Source organism: Ooceraea biroi, chromosome 7 (genome assembly GCF_003672135.1).
Source record: "Ooceraea biroi isolate clonal line C1 chromosome 7, Obir_v5.4, whole genome shotgun sequence".
Taxonomy (NCBI): domain Eukaryota; kingdom Metazoa; phylum Arthropoda; class Insecta; order Hymenoptera; family Formicidae; genus Ooceraea; species Ooceraea biroi.
In genome coordinates, this window is record NC_039512.1 from 6,557,515 (window position 1) to 6,576,551 (window position 19,037).

The 19,037-nt window shown below is 38.5% G+C and overlaps 1 protein-coding gene across 1 annotated transcript in view; it reads left to right on the forward strand.

Annotated features, from left to right (window-relative positions):
• Positions 1 to 7,846: 7,846 nt before the first annotated feature.
• Positions 7,847 to 19,037, forward strand: part of LOC105282087 (diacylglycerol O-acyltransferase 1) — an 86,210-nt gene continuing 75,019 nt past the window's right edge. The window contains exon 1 of the mRNA XM_011343801.3: positions 7,847 to 7,971. Coding sequence (XP_011342103.1) covers positions 7,847 to 7,971 — 125 coding nt within the window. The remainder of the gene's footprint in view (positions 7,972 to 19,037) is intronic.

Sequence of the window (19,037 nt, forward strand, 5' to 3'; positions counted from 1 at the left end):
GCCTCTTAGCCTCGGCTTAGGGAGGATCATGCTGGAAGCGACCGCACCCTCCTTGGCTCTCAGACTCCGGAGCAAGCCCCTTAACCCTGGATGCGATCCTTAAGCTTGCGCCAGGCTTGCAAACGGCCGATTTCCTTCTGCCTCCTCCCTCCCCACTCCCTCATCTCACAGTAGATTAGCGTTGTTGACTGATTTTTAGGTCTTGACCTGAATATAATTATAAGTGCGAACTGCTCTGGAGTGAATTTATGTCTGTAACTGACTGAACTGCGACATTGGGAAATTTGTATTGTTGTATTTCATTACTTTATAATTTTTTTCTAATATATGTATAAAGAATAATAGCTGGTAAATAATAAGCGAATCAATTTCCATGGAAAATTGTACTAACAATATTGCTATATTGTTTTATTCTGTTATATTGAGTGCTATATATATATATATACATATATATATATATATATATATATATATATATATATATATATATATAGTATATTTTAACTACAGAAAGCAGATAACTACGATGATGATGGAAATGTACATTATCTCTTTAAGCAACTAGAAAATGTATGAACTGGAAGGAAAGTCTGTTTTGTTTCATCGTTTATGCATACAAGAGAGTCGAGTTGTAAAGAGTTGAAAATGTGATAAAAATTATCCGGAAGGCAGAAAGTTACAAAAAACATCATGTAATAGTCTATCGTGAAGCACGCAGAACATTTTTGCGAAGTCTTTCCTGTATTCAGCTATCTAAAAGTTTCAAGTAGAGCATTAATAAAGAATGTGCTCCTAAAAGTGTACACCAATACACGGATACCGACTGCTCTCGTAGTCATTTTTATGCGCGGTACATGCGACATTCTGAAAGCAATAAGCTTTACGGTCGCTTAAAATAAGTTTCTTAAAGCATTAATAAAGCGGTTGCATATGCATCAAATTTGCCAATAATTCGCGATGGGTCTTTATAGAAAAGTTCAAACTATAAAGCGACAAAAGAATTCATTAGGCGAAAATGATGCCGTGCGCGTAATAATAAACTAGCGAATTTATACACTGGCATATTGGCGTACTGAAATTTTCTCTCTTTCTCCGACACGGAAAGTTTCGAAACATTACGACAGTTTCGTAAACTCCCGGCGGAGGCAATATAACGTCATTATCTCGTGGCGTTCGCTAAAGAACCGGTGCATCGCGAGATTTATGGCGGCGATATGTAACACCTATGCGGACCTTTATCGACGACAACGAGATGTCCTCCTCGGCCAGCGACAAAAAGCCGATAGGACACAAGTAAACAAATCCACGAGAGTTCGGGTTCGCGGGTCCTCGACGTGCCATTCATTAATTAAATCCCGCTTAAGTAGCCGAAGCATCCGAAGCGCCGGTAAATAATGGGACAGTTGGCAGGATGTCCCGATAAACTGGGACGTCTGGGTCGCCCTAACTCGAACGTATATGCCACCGTTTGTTTCTCCGTGAAATTAATTCGAGCTCGCGGGAGCCCGCTTCGAAGGATTGGACAGCCCACCGGCACGCCGGTAATATTTCAAAGCGGTGAAAACCTGCCGATACAATGGCGACGTCGGAACTTGTCTCCCTTTTGGGCTACTAAATAAATTAGCTCGCAGGTAACGCCCAATCGTGATCGGCTTCGAGCGGCTTTTTGCGTTTCATTCGCGCGGAAAAGCGTGTATTGTATGTTTATCCGATAATTTTTAAATACCCACGGGCAAATATTTGCCGTTCACTACTGCGCCAATCTCGATGTTGCGCTTATACTTGCTCGTTAATAGAAAAATATAATTATTGTCCATTTATTAATTATAATTCAATTGAATCTTTCTTAATAAATATTCAGAAATTAATAGAAAATATCGTACATAAAGAAAAGATACACAATAAATGAAATGAGACCATAATGGTTCAGGAGCATTTAGCGGATATTTCGCGCGCTCGTAATTATGATAGTTTAATTGTCGGCGTCCTAATCGTAGCTCGTGATCTCGAGAATGTCCTTACTGCAGGCAGACGATGATGCTACCACGTCGTTCGTGTGTACGGTGTCTGAATACGAAGTGTGGATCCCGGTGACTGAATCCGCCTCGAGGGTAGTTTACAGGACAAGGGGACAATAATCCCGGGGATGGTGGCGGTTCGACCAATATTGCGAAAGTTTCCGAGCTTGTTCTTGGACTGTTAAAGTTCAGCCGGTCGTCTCTTCCGGAGACGACTGACACACGACCGCGAGACAATAAGAAATGCAACTCGATGTTCTGCAAAAGTCTCTAGACATTGACGAATACTCACCATTTTTTCCTTGAGATATATTACGTCATATTTTAAGAGAGAAGAGCACTCTCCGCGCACATTCGCTCGTTGCTAGACAACAATCATATGTACATTATTAAATGTTCCGTGTTCTAGTCGTATCTGTCATCAGATAAAATCTCTCTCTCCAGGAATAGGTACTTATTTTACAAATTTTTGTCAATTGTTTACACATTATAGTGTAGTATAAAGTTGAAATTGTCCACTTGAAATGTTTTTATCCCTACATACTATAATTTTAAAGAGACCAACAAATATAAGAGTAAAATAGAAAATAAAATCAGGTCACTATTTTTCTAGAAATTTCAAGCGAAGCCACTTTTTGTAATATTATTAGAAGTAAAAATATCATTTACTTATTCATGTGAAAAACATCAATCAGGTTTTTGTTGCTTCCACATGTATTATAACAAAAACGACTACTGATATAGAAATCGATCGCCGTAAACTATCGGGGTCTTAAACATCGGCATTGTCGTTGCGAAAACGTGGCGCATCAAGTTTGAGGGCGGCAAACGGGCCGCAGTAAAATTATCGAATATACCGTTTTCTTGCGAAACTTTCATTTAGCGGAAAGCATAACCCATTGCGGATCAATTCTTCTGAAGATGCAGACTTGCGTTTACCGCGGAAATTTACGCCACCGATTCTCACGTTATAGCCCGATCATTACGACCGATGCGCGTAAAATCGCGAGATTATATCCGACCGAGTGAGAGGGAAAGAGAGAGAGAGAGAGAGAACGCGATCGTTTTCTGTCTACAGATATTTTTATGGGACTAACGTGGTGACGAGATATACACGTGAGTTTTGCACGCGCAATCAATTGTAAACCGTCCACGCAATATCGCGTTGGTGCTCGATCGGCTTCTAGGATTCGTCAAGACCGTTTAACGAACCGTTTAAAGCGCAGATAACGAAAAAATGATCGACAAAGTGTAACAATGATAATACGGACGTACAACGTTTTTTCGCGGTTGTTGTACTCGTCGTCGCTCGCGGTAGTTGTAAAGCGCACGCCGTAACACCTCGACTGTAGTTTAATGAAACGTTAACCGCACGTTCGCTTAAAAAAAGTGTGTCGGAGATGCTGTAATATTTTCTATTTCCCATCACCGCTGCAGTTTTATTTAAAACGAATTTTCTAGAATAGAAATAGAAAACTAGAAATTTCAGAATCTCTGATATCTGAGAAATGTAATGGCTGGTTTTATTCGTTATTTATTAATAACAGATTAATAAATTAAATTATACCGCTCTAATTAATGACGGTTGTCATAATAAAATGTATGATTAAATCATGATTAAATATAAAATATGTTAATATGGAACATGTGGTAAGAGGAAATATCTTGAGGCTAAAGTCTCTTATTCAGGTCGTGTAAAGTGTTAATAAAGTACTCCAATAATCCTTTTGCGGCAGAAAAATTGTGATGTTCTTTTTGGTAGTGAACAAAGCGTTTTAGCTATAAAATTTAAACTGAATGGAAGGGAAATTGTATGGCTAACATACTTTTTACAGGCCAACTGCTTCCACGACTCGTATTGTTTAATCGACTGCTCGCTGGCCTGTGTAAACTTACATTCGCAAATGTTGACACAGAACTCACACGATTTAATATCTTTTCGCGCGATCCTTTAGCTGCGGTACGTGATCTGTGGTTTCTATTTAAGTAGCTATTTAAAGACTCATACATATCGTCGAGAAACAGCAATACGAAATTATCGCATCAAAATTATTTATGCAGTAAGATTTATCAGAACTCATGTGGCTTGACATTATAACATTTATAACAGATTCAGGACACAGAATAAATCAATAAATGACGCTCGCTTTAAATATTCATCCCTAGAGCGAAGTTCTTCATAATTGACTTATTTCTCTCCTTCATATCTTACATTATGTATCCCGTTAGTAACAAAACTCACACCAATCCAAGTATTGGAGAACCGCTAACAAAAGAGTTATTACCGGATAATAAAAGCACCAGCGAGGTCTCGTGCGACACATAAAGCAGCGCGCGTGCAGGTGCTCGAAAATGTGGCCGTAAATGATGGATCCTGATGAGCCCCTGGATACCGGTAGGATGTACCTAACATTTCATTCCATGAGCGTCCTAAAACGCCCGTTAAAAGGCGACCCTGGGTGGATGCAACAGCGAAGCGACGTTCTCAAATCCCTCAAACTTCCGGCATTGGTTTGGCAGAGATGTCTACGGACCACCCTGCCGACGTATAACTGCGTATGTGGTTGTAACATACTTGCCGCAGTGCTCGGTAATACTTGTGGTTGGGCATAAAGCGAGTTTACAAACGACTTGCACGCTTTTCCTGCCATCGCATTTTCCCTAGTGTGGTCTCAACGACCGCGCGAGTGGAATGCGCGAGTTCATACCAGAAGACACCGCTGTGTGAACGAGAGCAGACTGGCAACGTGTAGCATTGCTACGTGCACGGTTCATCCGCTTCCGGTTCTCCAGCGGGAGTGTTCGTGTCTTCTCCGCCGGAATTGTTCCCGAAATTCCTGCGGAATGCATATCGATAGACGCACAGTTACCTCGAGGTAACTGTGCGTCTATCGATATGCATTCAAAAAAAGAATCTCGCAGAATCGATTCTGCGAGATTCTTTCTTTAAACTACAGCATTATCAAAAAACGGTTCAGATTAAGAATAGGAAAATTACTGTAACTTAAGTTTGCTCTTGGAAGGATAAGATGATGGAATTTATTAACTTCCACGTACGGTGATTTAAAAATTTTCAAAATTCATTCTATTAGATTTGATTATTGCATACTTTCTGTCGTATTTCATGCGCTAGTCTTTGACACGCAATAAATTATTATTATAAATTATTATTAATATGTTATAAATTATTATATTTGGTTTTGACCTGCGTTACTACATAGTATGCAAAAGTAATATGCAACCAACCTAACAGTTCAAAAACAAATCTAATAATAATTTATTGCGCGTCGGAGATAAACGCACGAAATGCAACAGAAATTATGCAATAACTTAATATGTAATATATTATCCGATACAAAATACAAAATTCTATTTTATTAAATAGAATTTTAATAAATAAAAGAATACTTATTCGGGATTGTGGAAAAAATAGAGATTAAATAAAAATAATTTAAATTAAACTCTCATCTGAGTGTTTCATCTGAGCTACATTATAGCAATAAAGCAACAATTTAGTAATAAGAATAGTAATAATACTAATAGTTGAAGATGAGAAGTTTAAAGTCAGTCCGTGTGAAATGGAAATGGTTCTTGAATACGGCGAACGTTTACGAGAAGGGAAATGGTGTTGGCATTTGCAATAGTTTACATTTTACAATAATCTTGAACTTTGATGACCGCCAGTACGAAACGGAATGGAAAGCTAGATTGTACTGCTGGTACGTGCCAATACGCTTTTCCACGGTTTTCGTACAAACGAGATTTTCAGTTACAAGTCTTGGAGTCAGATAAGAGAGTATGGACAAATGTGCAACTATTGTTTTGCTTTTCAGTATGAAGATTACGCAAGTTTATCATTGGATAAATGTTTATCTACTACTCCGTGATCGATAATATATTTTATATTTTTTGTGATTTTCTGTCCTTTTCCACATATTATTTACTAAATTATCTTTTACATAAAAATTATTTTTGATATAAGAAGAAATATATATTTGGTCTTTTTTTACATTTTTTAGGTAGATATTTTAATTTTATAATGAAAGAAAGTGGTTGGGAATTAAAGCTCGGTCAAGCAACGCAAATATACATAAATATTTAGATGACTGAAGTAATTTTCTAAAATAAATTGATAATTTTTGTGACCATTCCATATTTTATTTAGAAATATTTACAACTTTAGTATACTGAAAAATAAAAATATGTTGTGTACATCAGTATCAGTATCAATATCATTGATATCACAGTATCAGTACGTTTCATTTTCTATTTATAAATAATCATGCATTTATGACAATGTATCAAACGGTTAAAAATTTTTTTTAAGTTGACGTTAGAACGTAGGGAACGGAAGAAATGGAGTTTTAGCACCCCGCGTAAATCCTTCAAAGAGGATGCGGGATTGTGATTCGCTTGGGAAGGAAATCGGCCTAACCAGTTCGTAGCACATCACGTTCTCGTATAATAACGGATCGTGGAAACTCATACGCGTCACTACTTCGTAAGCCTGCAATCTACGAGGGTAGAACCCCCATACATTTTCCAAGGATCTTTACGGCTCTCAGCGCCCTGCTCCGTGTGTACTTTAATTAGCTCGGGGTTCCTCGTCTCCGTCTGGCTTGACGGTACCTTTCAACCTTCCAGAGGCTGATTCTGAGTGAGCACTCGCGAAATTGTCTCACGTGCCCGTGCTCGGGCTTTATTTGCCCTGAACTTTGGAGCTTCGGAGCTGGAAGTTGGTCGAAATCGAAGTTCCGCGGCGAAGTGACAACACTGCGTTATATATCTCTGAAATCTTAATAGAAGTGACACGGTGATTACTTCGTCGTCGATAGGACTTTACCGCTTGGGATGTGTCACTGTCGAATGTTTGATTTAGCGATGACATCGCAGACTCGCCAACTAGTTTGATAGTAATTGGATCGTAAAATGAAACAAGTATTCATTGTAGTCCAACGAAATTAGAATCTATGTTATTCTTATCGTCGATGTTGCCATAAACATTTATTCAAATAATCTCAAACAAATAATTTGCAATTAGCGTTACGAGAGTCTTTCAAAATTACCTGACATTTTTCAAACATCTGATTTCTTAGTCACGGACGACAAATTTACTCCAACTTGGCAATCACCCGAGAAGGAAAGAATAATATAAGGCTAAACTCTCAATTTAAATATAAATTACTGATTATTGATCGATACTACGAGATAATACCTCCAATTCAATCGGCAGTCAACGTATCGATCGTTTAATGCTTACTTCAAGCATCTGTCAATTATCAATTATTACGTGACAGTTTTTGCGGAGCCCAAACAGGTTTAACGTAGACACGGCTTAATGTGTATGCAAGTTTCGTAACACACGAGTCAACGAGATTGAATGTCCTTGACGACTAATCGATGAGGAGCGATATCTGCCGGAAGGCAAGAAATTAAATAAACGATCATCTACACTTCTACAGATAGAAAGAGAGACGCCTGCTGGCAGATGGCATCGTCACAACTACGTCGTGCCGAGCACGACGCGCGTGAAGAAATCGCCGCCGGACGGAGATAACTCGCTCGTAGTGTTCCGCGTGCACGCACGTTCGAAGGAAGCTTTTCTCGGTACGGTATCAGTCGCCGACGACACCGTCCGCGTCGCCGCGTGCACTCCGTGTCTCACTCACGACGGAAAGCCAGGAGCGCATCAATCGGAGCGTGCCGGCTCACACGTTTTCATTCGCGGCTTCCTTTTCTGGCGACTTCGGTGGGCCGACTTCGGTGACTCGTGCCCTGCCACTAACACGCGCGTGCTCCCTGTATTCCCGTGAACGTGATACGACAACATGACGACCGAGCAACACGAGAACAGTGACTTTCGGATGCGATCGCGCAGAACGAAGAGCGTCACGAGGGCGGAGGAGATTAAGAAGGCGGAACAAATGGTCCGCAGATCGCAGCCGGACAAACCGTGAGTACGCTTACACATTACACCGCCACAGTGACTCGTCTCGCTCGTCTCCACTCACGCGCTTGGCGTTTCATGCCTTTCATGGAACGTGGTTACGACGTCACGTCGCGTCGCTGTGTATCGGCGAGCTGCAGACGACGATGACGATGACGATGACGAGGACGACGAGGACGACGGTGAGAAGCAGGGTTTGTTGTACGGTCCCGCGATGACGGCATTCGCCATGTGTCGCCAAATACACAACGACGCGAAATTTTTAGCAGCCTCAAGAGACGCACGACATAACAGACGCGCTTCGTTTAACGTGCGCATGCGCGCTCCACGCCGCATCTGGTCGGCCGCCGGGGAGGGGATGCTCCATTCTCGGTGAATGCGCTCCGTCTTGCTCTCACTAGCGCTCTCGCTCCGATGAGCGTTGTAATCGATGTCGAAGATCAGCTGGTGCCTTGCGTGTGATTGAGCTACAGTTCGTTTCATGGGTGTCATATCTCGTACGACCTGATCGCGGAATAATAAACTTTTTAACGGATACGCGGCGCCTATTCCGGCAAAAAGAACAGCGAAATTGGTTTCGAGTTGACGGTGAGGTTTCCACGTTCATAGCGCGTGAATGGACGTCTGTTTTGTCTATGATGTTATGTGCCAGCAATACCGTGTACACGGTTTTGTTTGTTCGAAAAGTTTGGGACCTGACTCTGGCGTTTCGGTTCTGCGACCGCCATGGCCGTGTGCCGTCCATTTACGTTTGTTGAAAGCATCATCGAATAACAATCAACCGTAACAATTTCATCAATATCGGTCGACACGCTCAAAAGATATCGATATCTGTGTGCCGCCAGTTCGGTGCACTTTATTGCGGAAACGCAATGGAACAGAGAACAAGCGTGAAATTTTGTTTGTAGAAATTATCACAATTGCCAAAACATTCGAGATATATCGCATCAAGTTTATAGTTTGGGTCGAAGTTCGTACGCGCTAAAATAAAATTCAAGGATGATCGTAAAAATTTATGTGACAGTGCAGATAAGCAAGTTGCCAGACATCACGTTCAAAGATGTATAGGAAAGGCAATGAAAAAATTATAATTAATGCAAATGCAACTTGTACGAATAATGCCAGAAAAACACGATCGATTTACGATAATTTAATTGACAACTTAAAGATTGGAAGATCTGTATCTTACATCTATCAAAATATTGAAAAAATAATTCGTGCATGCATAATACTGTGCATAGGTAATAAAACAAGCTGTGCATAATACACATGAGTAGAATAAGAGTTGAGTATAAACGTTTAACTCAAACTCATATTATTGTCTGAATGACATCACGTCTTACGTGTTTTTGAGGATGTGTGTGTGAACAACATTGAAATAATTATTTATGTGAGAATAACTTAGCATTAATTTGCATTCAAGATATTACACAATAACATAAGGTAATTTATAAACAAAATATTTCGTGAGAATCGCGTGTCGCATATAACATATAATCAAAGTACTTAAGTTAAATACCGAACAGTAAAATAAATCATCTGTTTTATTTATTGCTTATTTTAAATTTGTTACTATATCGTTAATCTACTTTTTATGTAAATTTACATACGCTATACGTACGTTTATCTTTGTGCGTTGTAATGCAATCGTCAATTATAGACTATATATAACGTGCTTCAATTGACCTTACTGCTTCAAGAAATGGCGTTGCATTTAAATTGTTCTGACGTATTGGCGTATTGTAGAATACAAAATTAATCCATATCTCGAGGAATACCGACCATGCAGACAAATGTGCCAAAGTTTTAGATATCCGTCCTACTGGACAAATCTTGTTCGTCAAACTAGGGTAAGCTTCTTCCTGATTGCATATAATTAGTGCACAGTACTAATTTCAGATCTTCACATCAGAATGATCTGTCTTATTATTGAAATATCGACGAAATATCAACTAATCAAATTAGACTTTAATTATATTATACTTATCTACTTATTTTGGTTATAAAGTTTCTAAAAATTTGTGACATTTCTCATGAGATATAAGTAGAACCTCATAAGATATTTCCATCATGATTTAATTATCATGAAATTTATAGTTAATGAAATTTATATGCATATGTAATCTACATAAAAGTAGGATTAAATAATATAAAATATACTTTATAATTGTAGCCATATAAAAATGTATTTGCCACTTCTATAATACTTTTGTTATCCACCTTGTTGGACAAAAGTATTTTTAAGATAATTCTTTTGTACTTTTTGTGTTCACTGTTTCATGCGTAATACATCAATTGTTTAACTCTCTCTGCGGTATTGCATTCTGTAATTCAATTTATGTTATTTATTTTTGCAAAAATTAATTGACCAAAGTAAAAATTATTTGCGGTCAATACTTAAAATCGTTTAATATAATAAAAACAATTATGAACTGACGCAATTGTGAAATATTTAATGGAATGTAGATATATTTAGAGATCTAGACATTAGCGTGCAAAAATATTAACTACTAGCGTCCCCCGTCCCGGCTTCGCCCGCGATATTTATGTATAGAATTAAATAAAAACACATTTTACACCTTCCCACCCGTTAGGGGTGGAATTTCGGAAAACCCTCCCTTAGTGAGCACCTACGTGATAGTAGGAATATAAAATTTCAAGTCGATAGGTGCAGTGATTCGGGCTGCACATTGATGAGTCAGTGAGTGAGTGGTATTTGGCTTTTATATATATATATATATATAATAGATTAAATATTAACTATTATGAAAATTGACCCCACGTGAATAATTGTGAGATGGAGTCAGTAACAGTCTGAATAATTTAGCGTTTATTTATAACTATCTGTGGTATATATGAACATAGATGAAGGACAGTTTACGATTGGTCGAACAATAAATTCTTTCGAGAAATATTATGTACTTTTTAAAACAGCAAGTTTATTCTTTGTAAAATTAATTTTTTTAGATCATTTACGTGAATCGATAATATATTTTTGTATGATGTTTTATTTTTCAATAATATTTCATCTGTTATACATCACTATGATGAATGAAAATGGACAAGATATTATTTTAACTACAATTAATTGATTCCACAAAACTATCAGCGCATCTAACCACTGCTCGTTCGAAATGCTTTTTTAACCATATCGTAGAAAAATATTGATTTTCAATAAATTGAAATCAAAGCAAATATTTTAAAGCGGTTTTACATTAATAAAATATAAACAAAAAATTGTCCTAGATGAAATGTTTTATTTATAAAATAATATCTATAAAATAGCTATACACAGCAATGTAGATCTATATAAACCTAAAGAAACTAATGATGTACACATTTTACATTTATTATTTAAATATTTTATATTTCAAAACATCTTTGTTTATTAATTGAAAACTTTTCGTAAATGCTGAGTTTTTATGGGAAAATATCAATTTATGAAGTTTACAGCAATGGTATGTATTTATATGCGTAAATAAATGACAACTCTTAATGTTCAACCGTACTGGCCATGTTAATATAACAATATTATTATTATATTAAATACATGGCCAGTACGGTTGAACATTAAGAGTTGTCATTTATTTATGCATATTGATATCAACTGGTGAAGAAAAGAAGGTTTTTAACGTTGTCATTGTTTAATAGTATGTATTGTCGAAATAAAATAATTATCGTGTGAGTAGTCTGATGCCTCCACGACGGGTTAATGATTTCGACCTATCTGAATTCTCACTTCCGTCAGTTAGGTATGGCAAGGTTGTAGGTCAAGGTTAAGAACAACGAACTTTCGATCACGCGAATGCGAACAGTTAAACCTCTGTGCGTTCTGACGCGTCTAATTAAACTTCATGCCAAGGTTTTGCTTCGATGCAACCCTCTCGCGAAGCAGTCGTCACTCCTCCAGCGACTTCCGGAATCGCTGACGGTTCCATGAAGTGGAACGCACGGTGAAGTATGCGTGCTGGAGAACATCATGTGCTGTTAATTAAAATGTTAATTTAGGTGACACGGCGAGATTGCTCTCACGAAACGTTGTCGTTAAGCTTCCTCTGGACAATTTATGTCGCCCTTCATGTGTTTCAGTATTTTTGTTTTATATCAGATAAAGTATAATAAATATGATCTCTCTTCTCATTTAATGTTAATGTTTTATTGTAAATCTAGAAAACTGTCATGCATGCTTTTGTTTGATTTGTTGCAATTTTATTAAAATGTAATTAATAGTACATATTATAAAACTTGGTGTTATATGTATATCCGGAGATCTCTCTTGATAAATTGATAAGTAGCTGAAGACGAATGTATTTGTGCATTGCAAGTTTCTTATACAGCTATGCAGATTCAGGAATGCAACTGCTCTATTATCAAGTACGTTTCTCACTTGAGCAAGCATTCCGTTGGCAATGGAAACTAATAGATTGATGGGCTATTCATGCTTTAACTGGAAATTGAAGGGGAATACACGCGCACAATAATCTGAGTCGCCAATTAAAATATATCGATCTTTTACATCGATGAACAATGATTTTGCACAATATAAATTAATTGAGGAATGTTGACGGAAACTATATGCCGTGAAACGTTTCAAAGTTTGTTATAATTAAATACATATTCAGATTGTGCATATATGTAATTTATGTATACATACAAGTATATATATATTTTTATTTACGCATTATAAAATTCAATGAATTTATATATAATATTGATTTCTAATTAAATTATTAGCGATGAAAAAACTGTCGAATTCATTTATTCAATATATTACATAATGAAGAACTGAAATGAAATGTACAATATTACCAAAAACAAAAAATAGAATGTATAGATAATATTACCAAAGCATTTATATTATATCCATAATTAATTAATTGACATATTTAATCGCGATTTTAATTTTTCTGTTAAATCCGAAATAATGATAATTTGGTGGAATATATTTTTAATACGTATTATGTTTGCATGAATTATTATTGAATTATAATTTTATTTATGCTCTATTAATGATATCAGAAAAATATCATAACATTAAAGAACTGCAAACCGATATAAATAGTGAAATAAATATTTGAATAAAAATAATTAAAATGGATAGAATCGAGTGGGTTTATAATTTTAATGTTAATGTTAATTTTAATGGGAGACTTTTCGAACAAAAAGCATTTCTTAAACTAAGAACGCGTACTGCTGAAATTAGCTGTTGCAAATTCTGTTACTCTTATATTCTAAAAACGTCGTGTGCACTTTGTAACAATGCGCCAACTTTTATTTGTCTCCTCTTAAGCGCGTATGTGCTCTTTCACGAGCACTTCCACTCGCCATGTCGCCTAGTAAGATGAGTAGAAGAGAGAAGGACAGAATAAAAACTACCCCTCCAACACGGTATAATGACTTGCAAACAAGAGTTTCTTGTTCTCGAAAATGGCGAGTCTCTTTTGCCGTGCCGCGTCGCAGCTTCTTTTCCATCTTGGCGCGCGCCACCTTTATTCTTCTCGGCCTGCTCCTTATGCCGGCGAATCCATCCTCGAACAAACGATCCTTCTATTTACTCGCAGCGTGTTTGTCGAGCGCTCCTCTTGTTTTCGCTAGTTTGCAATTAGACGCGCGATGGATACGAACGGCAGTCGGGCAATATCGGATTCTCGTCTTCTTCTTTCCACGTATAGACGATCGGAGCTGTAGGGAGGCCCAGCGCGCGCGAGAAGGGCGAGCCCGGCTTTCCAGTGTATTTCCGGAATGCCCGAGATTGACTTCGGAGTTTCTGATCTCTCCCGTTCTCGATTTCGGCGTAGGAGTACTCGGAACGTGTTTGCCCACCTGATTCGGTGGTTCGCTTTCGCCTCTCACTGTTAAAGGGAATGGCTAAGTTTGCCGACGCATTGTTTAATCGTGTTGCAACGTTCACTCACCGGAGCAACAATCGATTACTGCCAAAGACAAGATACAAATTGGAATCTTCCACATGGATGTTGCCAAAGAAGATTAGTATATTCAAATGTTACACGGCTGGAAAGTTTGCTTGTAATTAGGGTATATCTTTTATAAACTGTTTTTGAAAATAATTAAAAATATTAAATCTTTAGTAGTAATAATTATTACTTCAAACTAAAACGGTAAAACTTTCCTATCTTTTACAAGATACTGAAGACTTTTTGATGAAGTGTCGCCGAGACGCCGAAACGAATCTTGCTTCCTGATTTGAATTCATGCGAGACTGCTAGTATTATCGCGTGCAGTGATACTATAAGTTCAGTATCAACCCTATGCCAGTACTAACCTTTGACCGGATGGTATGCTCTCTGGCAAAAAGCGCCTTAATAAACCCTGAAACCACGTGTCATTCTCGTGGCGGGCGGCAAATTTTCGCCGCGACGTTTAGCGTGCCGCAGCTAAATTTTTGCCTCCCGTTCACCTACCGCCTGCTCTTTCCTCTATCGCGACTTTTTTGCATTTCGTCGAGTTCGGCAAAAACTTTTAATCTCTCGCGGACTCGGCACAGAGAACCATCTCGCGTATAACGCCTTCGAAACGGATGAGGAGATTAACGGTATTGTGCTGTCAATCCCGTAACTCTTTCCACTCAGTGCTGCTGCCTCGCAATTTTTACCCTTCTTTCTTTTTCCACTGTCTCCCGACTCGTCGGACCGTTTCCACGGTAAGATTGTAAGCGGCAGCGGTGGATTTCGCGCGCGAAATCAGGCGGAAGAACAATGGCGGCGATTACGCCAACAGAAGGGGCAGAGAACGAGTGTTCGGATTAGGAAGGGTTGTGCGGTTTTTTCGCGGTAACACGACATTGCCGGCACGGAACCCTTGTTCTGCTGAATCGTTGCGAAGATGACATGCCGGATACTGTATCGCGGATTTATATTTCAGAAATTCCGAAACTACCTCTTGCAGAAATAATTCGAAATAATATAATGAATTGGACGCACGCGCACGTAAGATAAGTTTATTACTAAATAAGATAACCGTTGTACGCCACTTTGCGGTACATAAATCATACTTTATCGCTAATCTATTTTAATTAAAAATAGTATGCATAAGCTCCCATTTTGGAGTCATGAATATTTCTCGTGAATTATACGAGACTGATACTTTATCTCATTACGATGCCGTCATGGCGAGTAAGCGCGGGCGAACAAATATTTTACGTCGAGATATATGGTTGAAATGAAATGACTAGTATTTAGTATATCTTCGCAGCGCGCCGAGCTCCGCAATTATACCGGCGCAGCCGGTAATCGCAGAGTCCAAAGAAACGCAATTTAGTTTGACTGTGGCTGCGGATCGCAGGCGACGAAGCTGCCGCAAAAGCGGTAAAAGAAAATGTAGTGGTCTTGCCACGACTTTAAATTAGCTTCTTTAACGCTTGTCCGATTTACACACGAATTTTGCTCTCACGAGACAAGTGAGAAAATTTTGATGGTTTTCCGCAATGCAATATCAACGTTGGAGATGCTGTCAGAAAGAGGACGCGGCGATAAAATGGTTCAAGAAAGGCAAGGGAAAACGAAATAGGAGACGACCAGGCGGTAAGTAAGACAGATGGATGGACCGACAGATAGACGGATAAAGAAAGGAACAAGCAAAATGCGGAGTAACACGAAGATAGAGCGAGCGTTAGCGAGAAATGAATCTGAAGGCACGACGAGACGATAGGTAATCGATTTCCCAAAGGTCGTCGGAAGTGCGGAAAACGTAGGCGTGCAGGGTTGAGGTGAATGAAAGCAGAAGAAGAAAGGCCTGTTTAAAGCGCCGTTTAATTTCCCTTCATGAATCATTTAGAATATTCCGCCGGCGCTGCTTCTTATTCTCTTTCCTTCGTTCCCACCCTCCCGATCCGCCGGATGTGTAGTAGGAAGATTCCCTCCTCATTACACGGGTAATATATGTATATCCGTCTATCGTTTAAATATTCACGAGGCTTTCCGGTGTCAGGAAGATTCGGAAGGAAGATACCATCCGACGAGGAAGGAGTCCCAATGGCCTGGCACGGGGTGCCATTTCTCCATTTCACTTTTCTTCCCGACTACTCCTTATTCTCTGACTCGCCGTGTCTGGTTTTGCGCGAAACGTTCCTGTTTTCTTATAGAGAAAGAAAGGAGGAGCGAATGAGAGAGAGAGAGAGAAGAAGAGGAGAAGAAAGAATATGGCATGAGTGGCGTTCCCTTTTGCTTCAAGTGACTCTCAGACTCTCAGACTCTCAGAAACAAAAGATTCGGACCTTTATCTCTCGCGAAGATGCGCCATTCTAACGAGTAACTGGCGACGTGCTCGATCTTCAAGTTGACATTTCGTGCAGTTTTGACTGACACGTTTGCATTTTAAAAGCTGCAGTGGCGATCAGATAAAGCAAACATCTTTTCCGTTTAAATGAAATGAGGAGACTAGTAGGATTGGTATGGATTTATATACGAATTAAAAACTGGAATCAATAATTAATATACATATATTGAAGGATGTTGTGAAAAAGAGTCTATTGATACACGTACACACATGCCTACGTTATTTGCAAAGGAGATTTCGCTTTTTTTCAATATAAGATTTATTCACCTTGATATTTAATACTCCATTCTCTTTTTACACAGCACACCTGTGTCGGATACAATAGCTATTGCATTACGCTGCAGAAAAATATGTAGATGAAATATGAGCATCATCAGTAGTAGCAAATGTCGAACAACAGGCGTGTTTGTGCGACAGGAAAAAATGGTACTTTGTACGCGATACATTAGTCGCTCGTGATAACGACAGAACGATATTCTTTTAATTTCTACGATATCTTGCAATATTAGCAAGGAAATCACATCAATACTGAATATAAGTTCCCAAATTTCGGAATAATTCATGCAGCTCAGACTGTGACGTGGAACATTAGTCATCCGTGATACGCTGAATAATTGTTACATGGATAGATGTAGTGTAGTCACAGATATATCGTTATTATACAGCGCAAGGTACATCGTTTGCGTATCAGTTTCGATAATTCTGACGAGCAAGTAATTAAGTAAAACCGCTACTATATTAACGAGCTGCGTTTTAATGGGAACGAAGGAAAAAGAGCGCTTATTGTAACATTATCGTAGAATCCCCGATTATGTAAAAATATTTAATTCATTTTCAATATTCATAATTTACTGTCGCAGAGAGGAATATTTGCAGTTTAATTTATTCGTTTGCGGTATTAATCGTTTTATATGTAATTTCCAATTAAATGCGCTGCAGAAATGACACATAGAATGCTGAGAAAAAACTTCGGTTGGGTTACTGAAAACTACTAATAATATACACAAGCACGTATCGACGTGAAAATTTATCTCGATTGAATTATATGCTTTGTAGTCGCTGCAATATGCTCGAATAATTATTCAAAACTATTGCCGGTATTTCGGACATTTTGCGATGCAAAAATGTTTCCATTTTTTATTGAGCTTTTTGTGATCATCATTTATCTATTATCCATTATATATTTTTTCTTCTACTCTTTGATCTCATTTTCGTGTCTATTGCAAAAATGAGATCAAGCTAAGGTTTTTTTCCTACCAAATTCGTATTGCAGAATGTCCACTTTTTCAGGCAGAGAAATAACAATCGTCATATTTTTAAATTAGAGCATGCAACGAGGAATGCCGATGAGATTTTTTGCATGCAGCTCCTTTTATTTTGTTTAAAATCTGCCCACAAGCGTGGGTTTACATTTTTCAATGGGATACGGGTTTCGAATAAACACGATTTTTGTTTCAGGTGCTGTAAATAATTCCATTTGAAAATTGTCACGGTTTTATCGGTCGCAAGCCGCGTTTGCTTGTTTGCTTTTTTTTCGCTATTTTCGCAGACGAACTTTCAAAGTAATTTGCACATTTAATAGCGATGTTTCCATTCAAACCTTCAGTGTAAAAAAAGCGCAGATTCTATTGTATTTTCAACAGGACTTTTCGATGTGATAATGTAGGATAAGAATGATGCACTATAACGATATTCTATTAGTAGAAAAATATTGTGAAGCTGCTTATTGTTTCAGTGAAATATAATACATATATTGTATGCAATATAATATGTAAAATATGATCATACCAGTGATAATAATAAATTGAATCTCTTTCATAAGTCTGAAATGAGAGAGATAAATTGTCTCCTTTCTTTCTTTTAATGAAAATGTCACTCGCCATTGTCGGATAGAGCTACGTTGATGAAACGATCATGCTGAAAGGTTGTCTAGAGACGTTTATTCGCATTAGCGGATTAAAAGATGACCGAGTTGAAAACTTGTCATGCAAAAAGCGTCATAATGGCGAGATCAATCGGCATTCGGGCGCGATCATAATTCAGAATTCAATTAAATCCGCGGATCGGCCCGAAGTCACGTCCGCTTTAATATTGATGGAGAAAAACGGGCCGTTGGACGCGTTACGAGCAAAAACTCGACGCCAAAGTTGTGCGCGCGAGCGCAGTGTCGATGATCAAGGGATGCGGCGGCATGGCGACTACGTGCCGAAAACTCGTCGCGTCGGCGGAAGTTCCGCTTAAGAGGAACTTTTTCTGCGACCTGTAATATGTCCGCCGTAAGAAAGCGGAAGCGATTTGCTTCGTAGTGGCAAGAAAGTGGCGCGCGCTTCCCAGTTCCGGACACTGGAAGAGCAAGGACAACTTAGTTGATCCTTTTTGTTGTTCCATAACTGCGGTTTGTTCGAAAAGTGGACCGAAGTATGATATTGCAACTTATCCCGCGGATGTCGCTCGGGTCTCGTCTAAAAACTGTCGCCAACAATCGCGATAAATCATCCGAGAATGTGCTCTCGATAGCGCACATCTAGCTACGAGCGCGTTTTCTCAATCTTGACGGGACGGCATCAGCGACCTTCATCCGTCAATCTATAATATACTGACGTTAATATTCTCTCTACCGAAGAAAAGGAAGCCAAAACTAATGTGAAAAATATAAAAGTTTATTCGTATTTCTCCGAGATATCAATTGAAGTATGACGAAGCATTACTTCAGCATTTCTGATATCGCAATGACCAACGTCCATTTCGTGCCGGATGACTTATCGTGTTTCGCCATC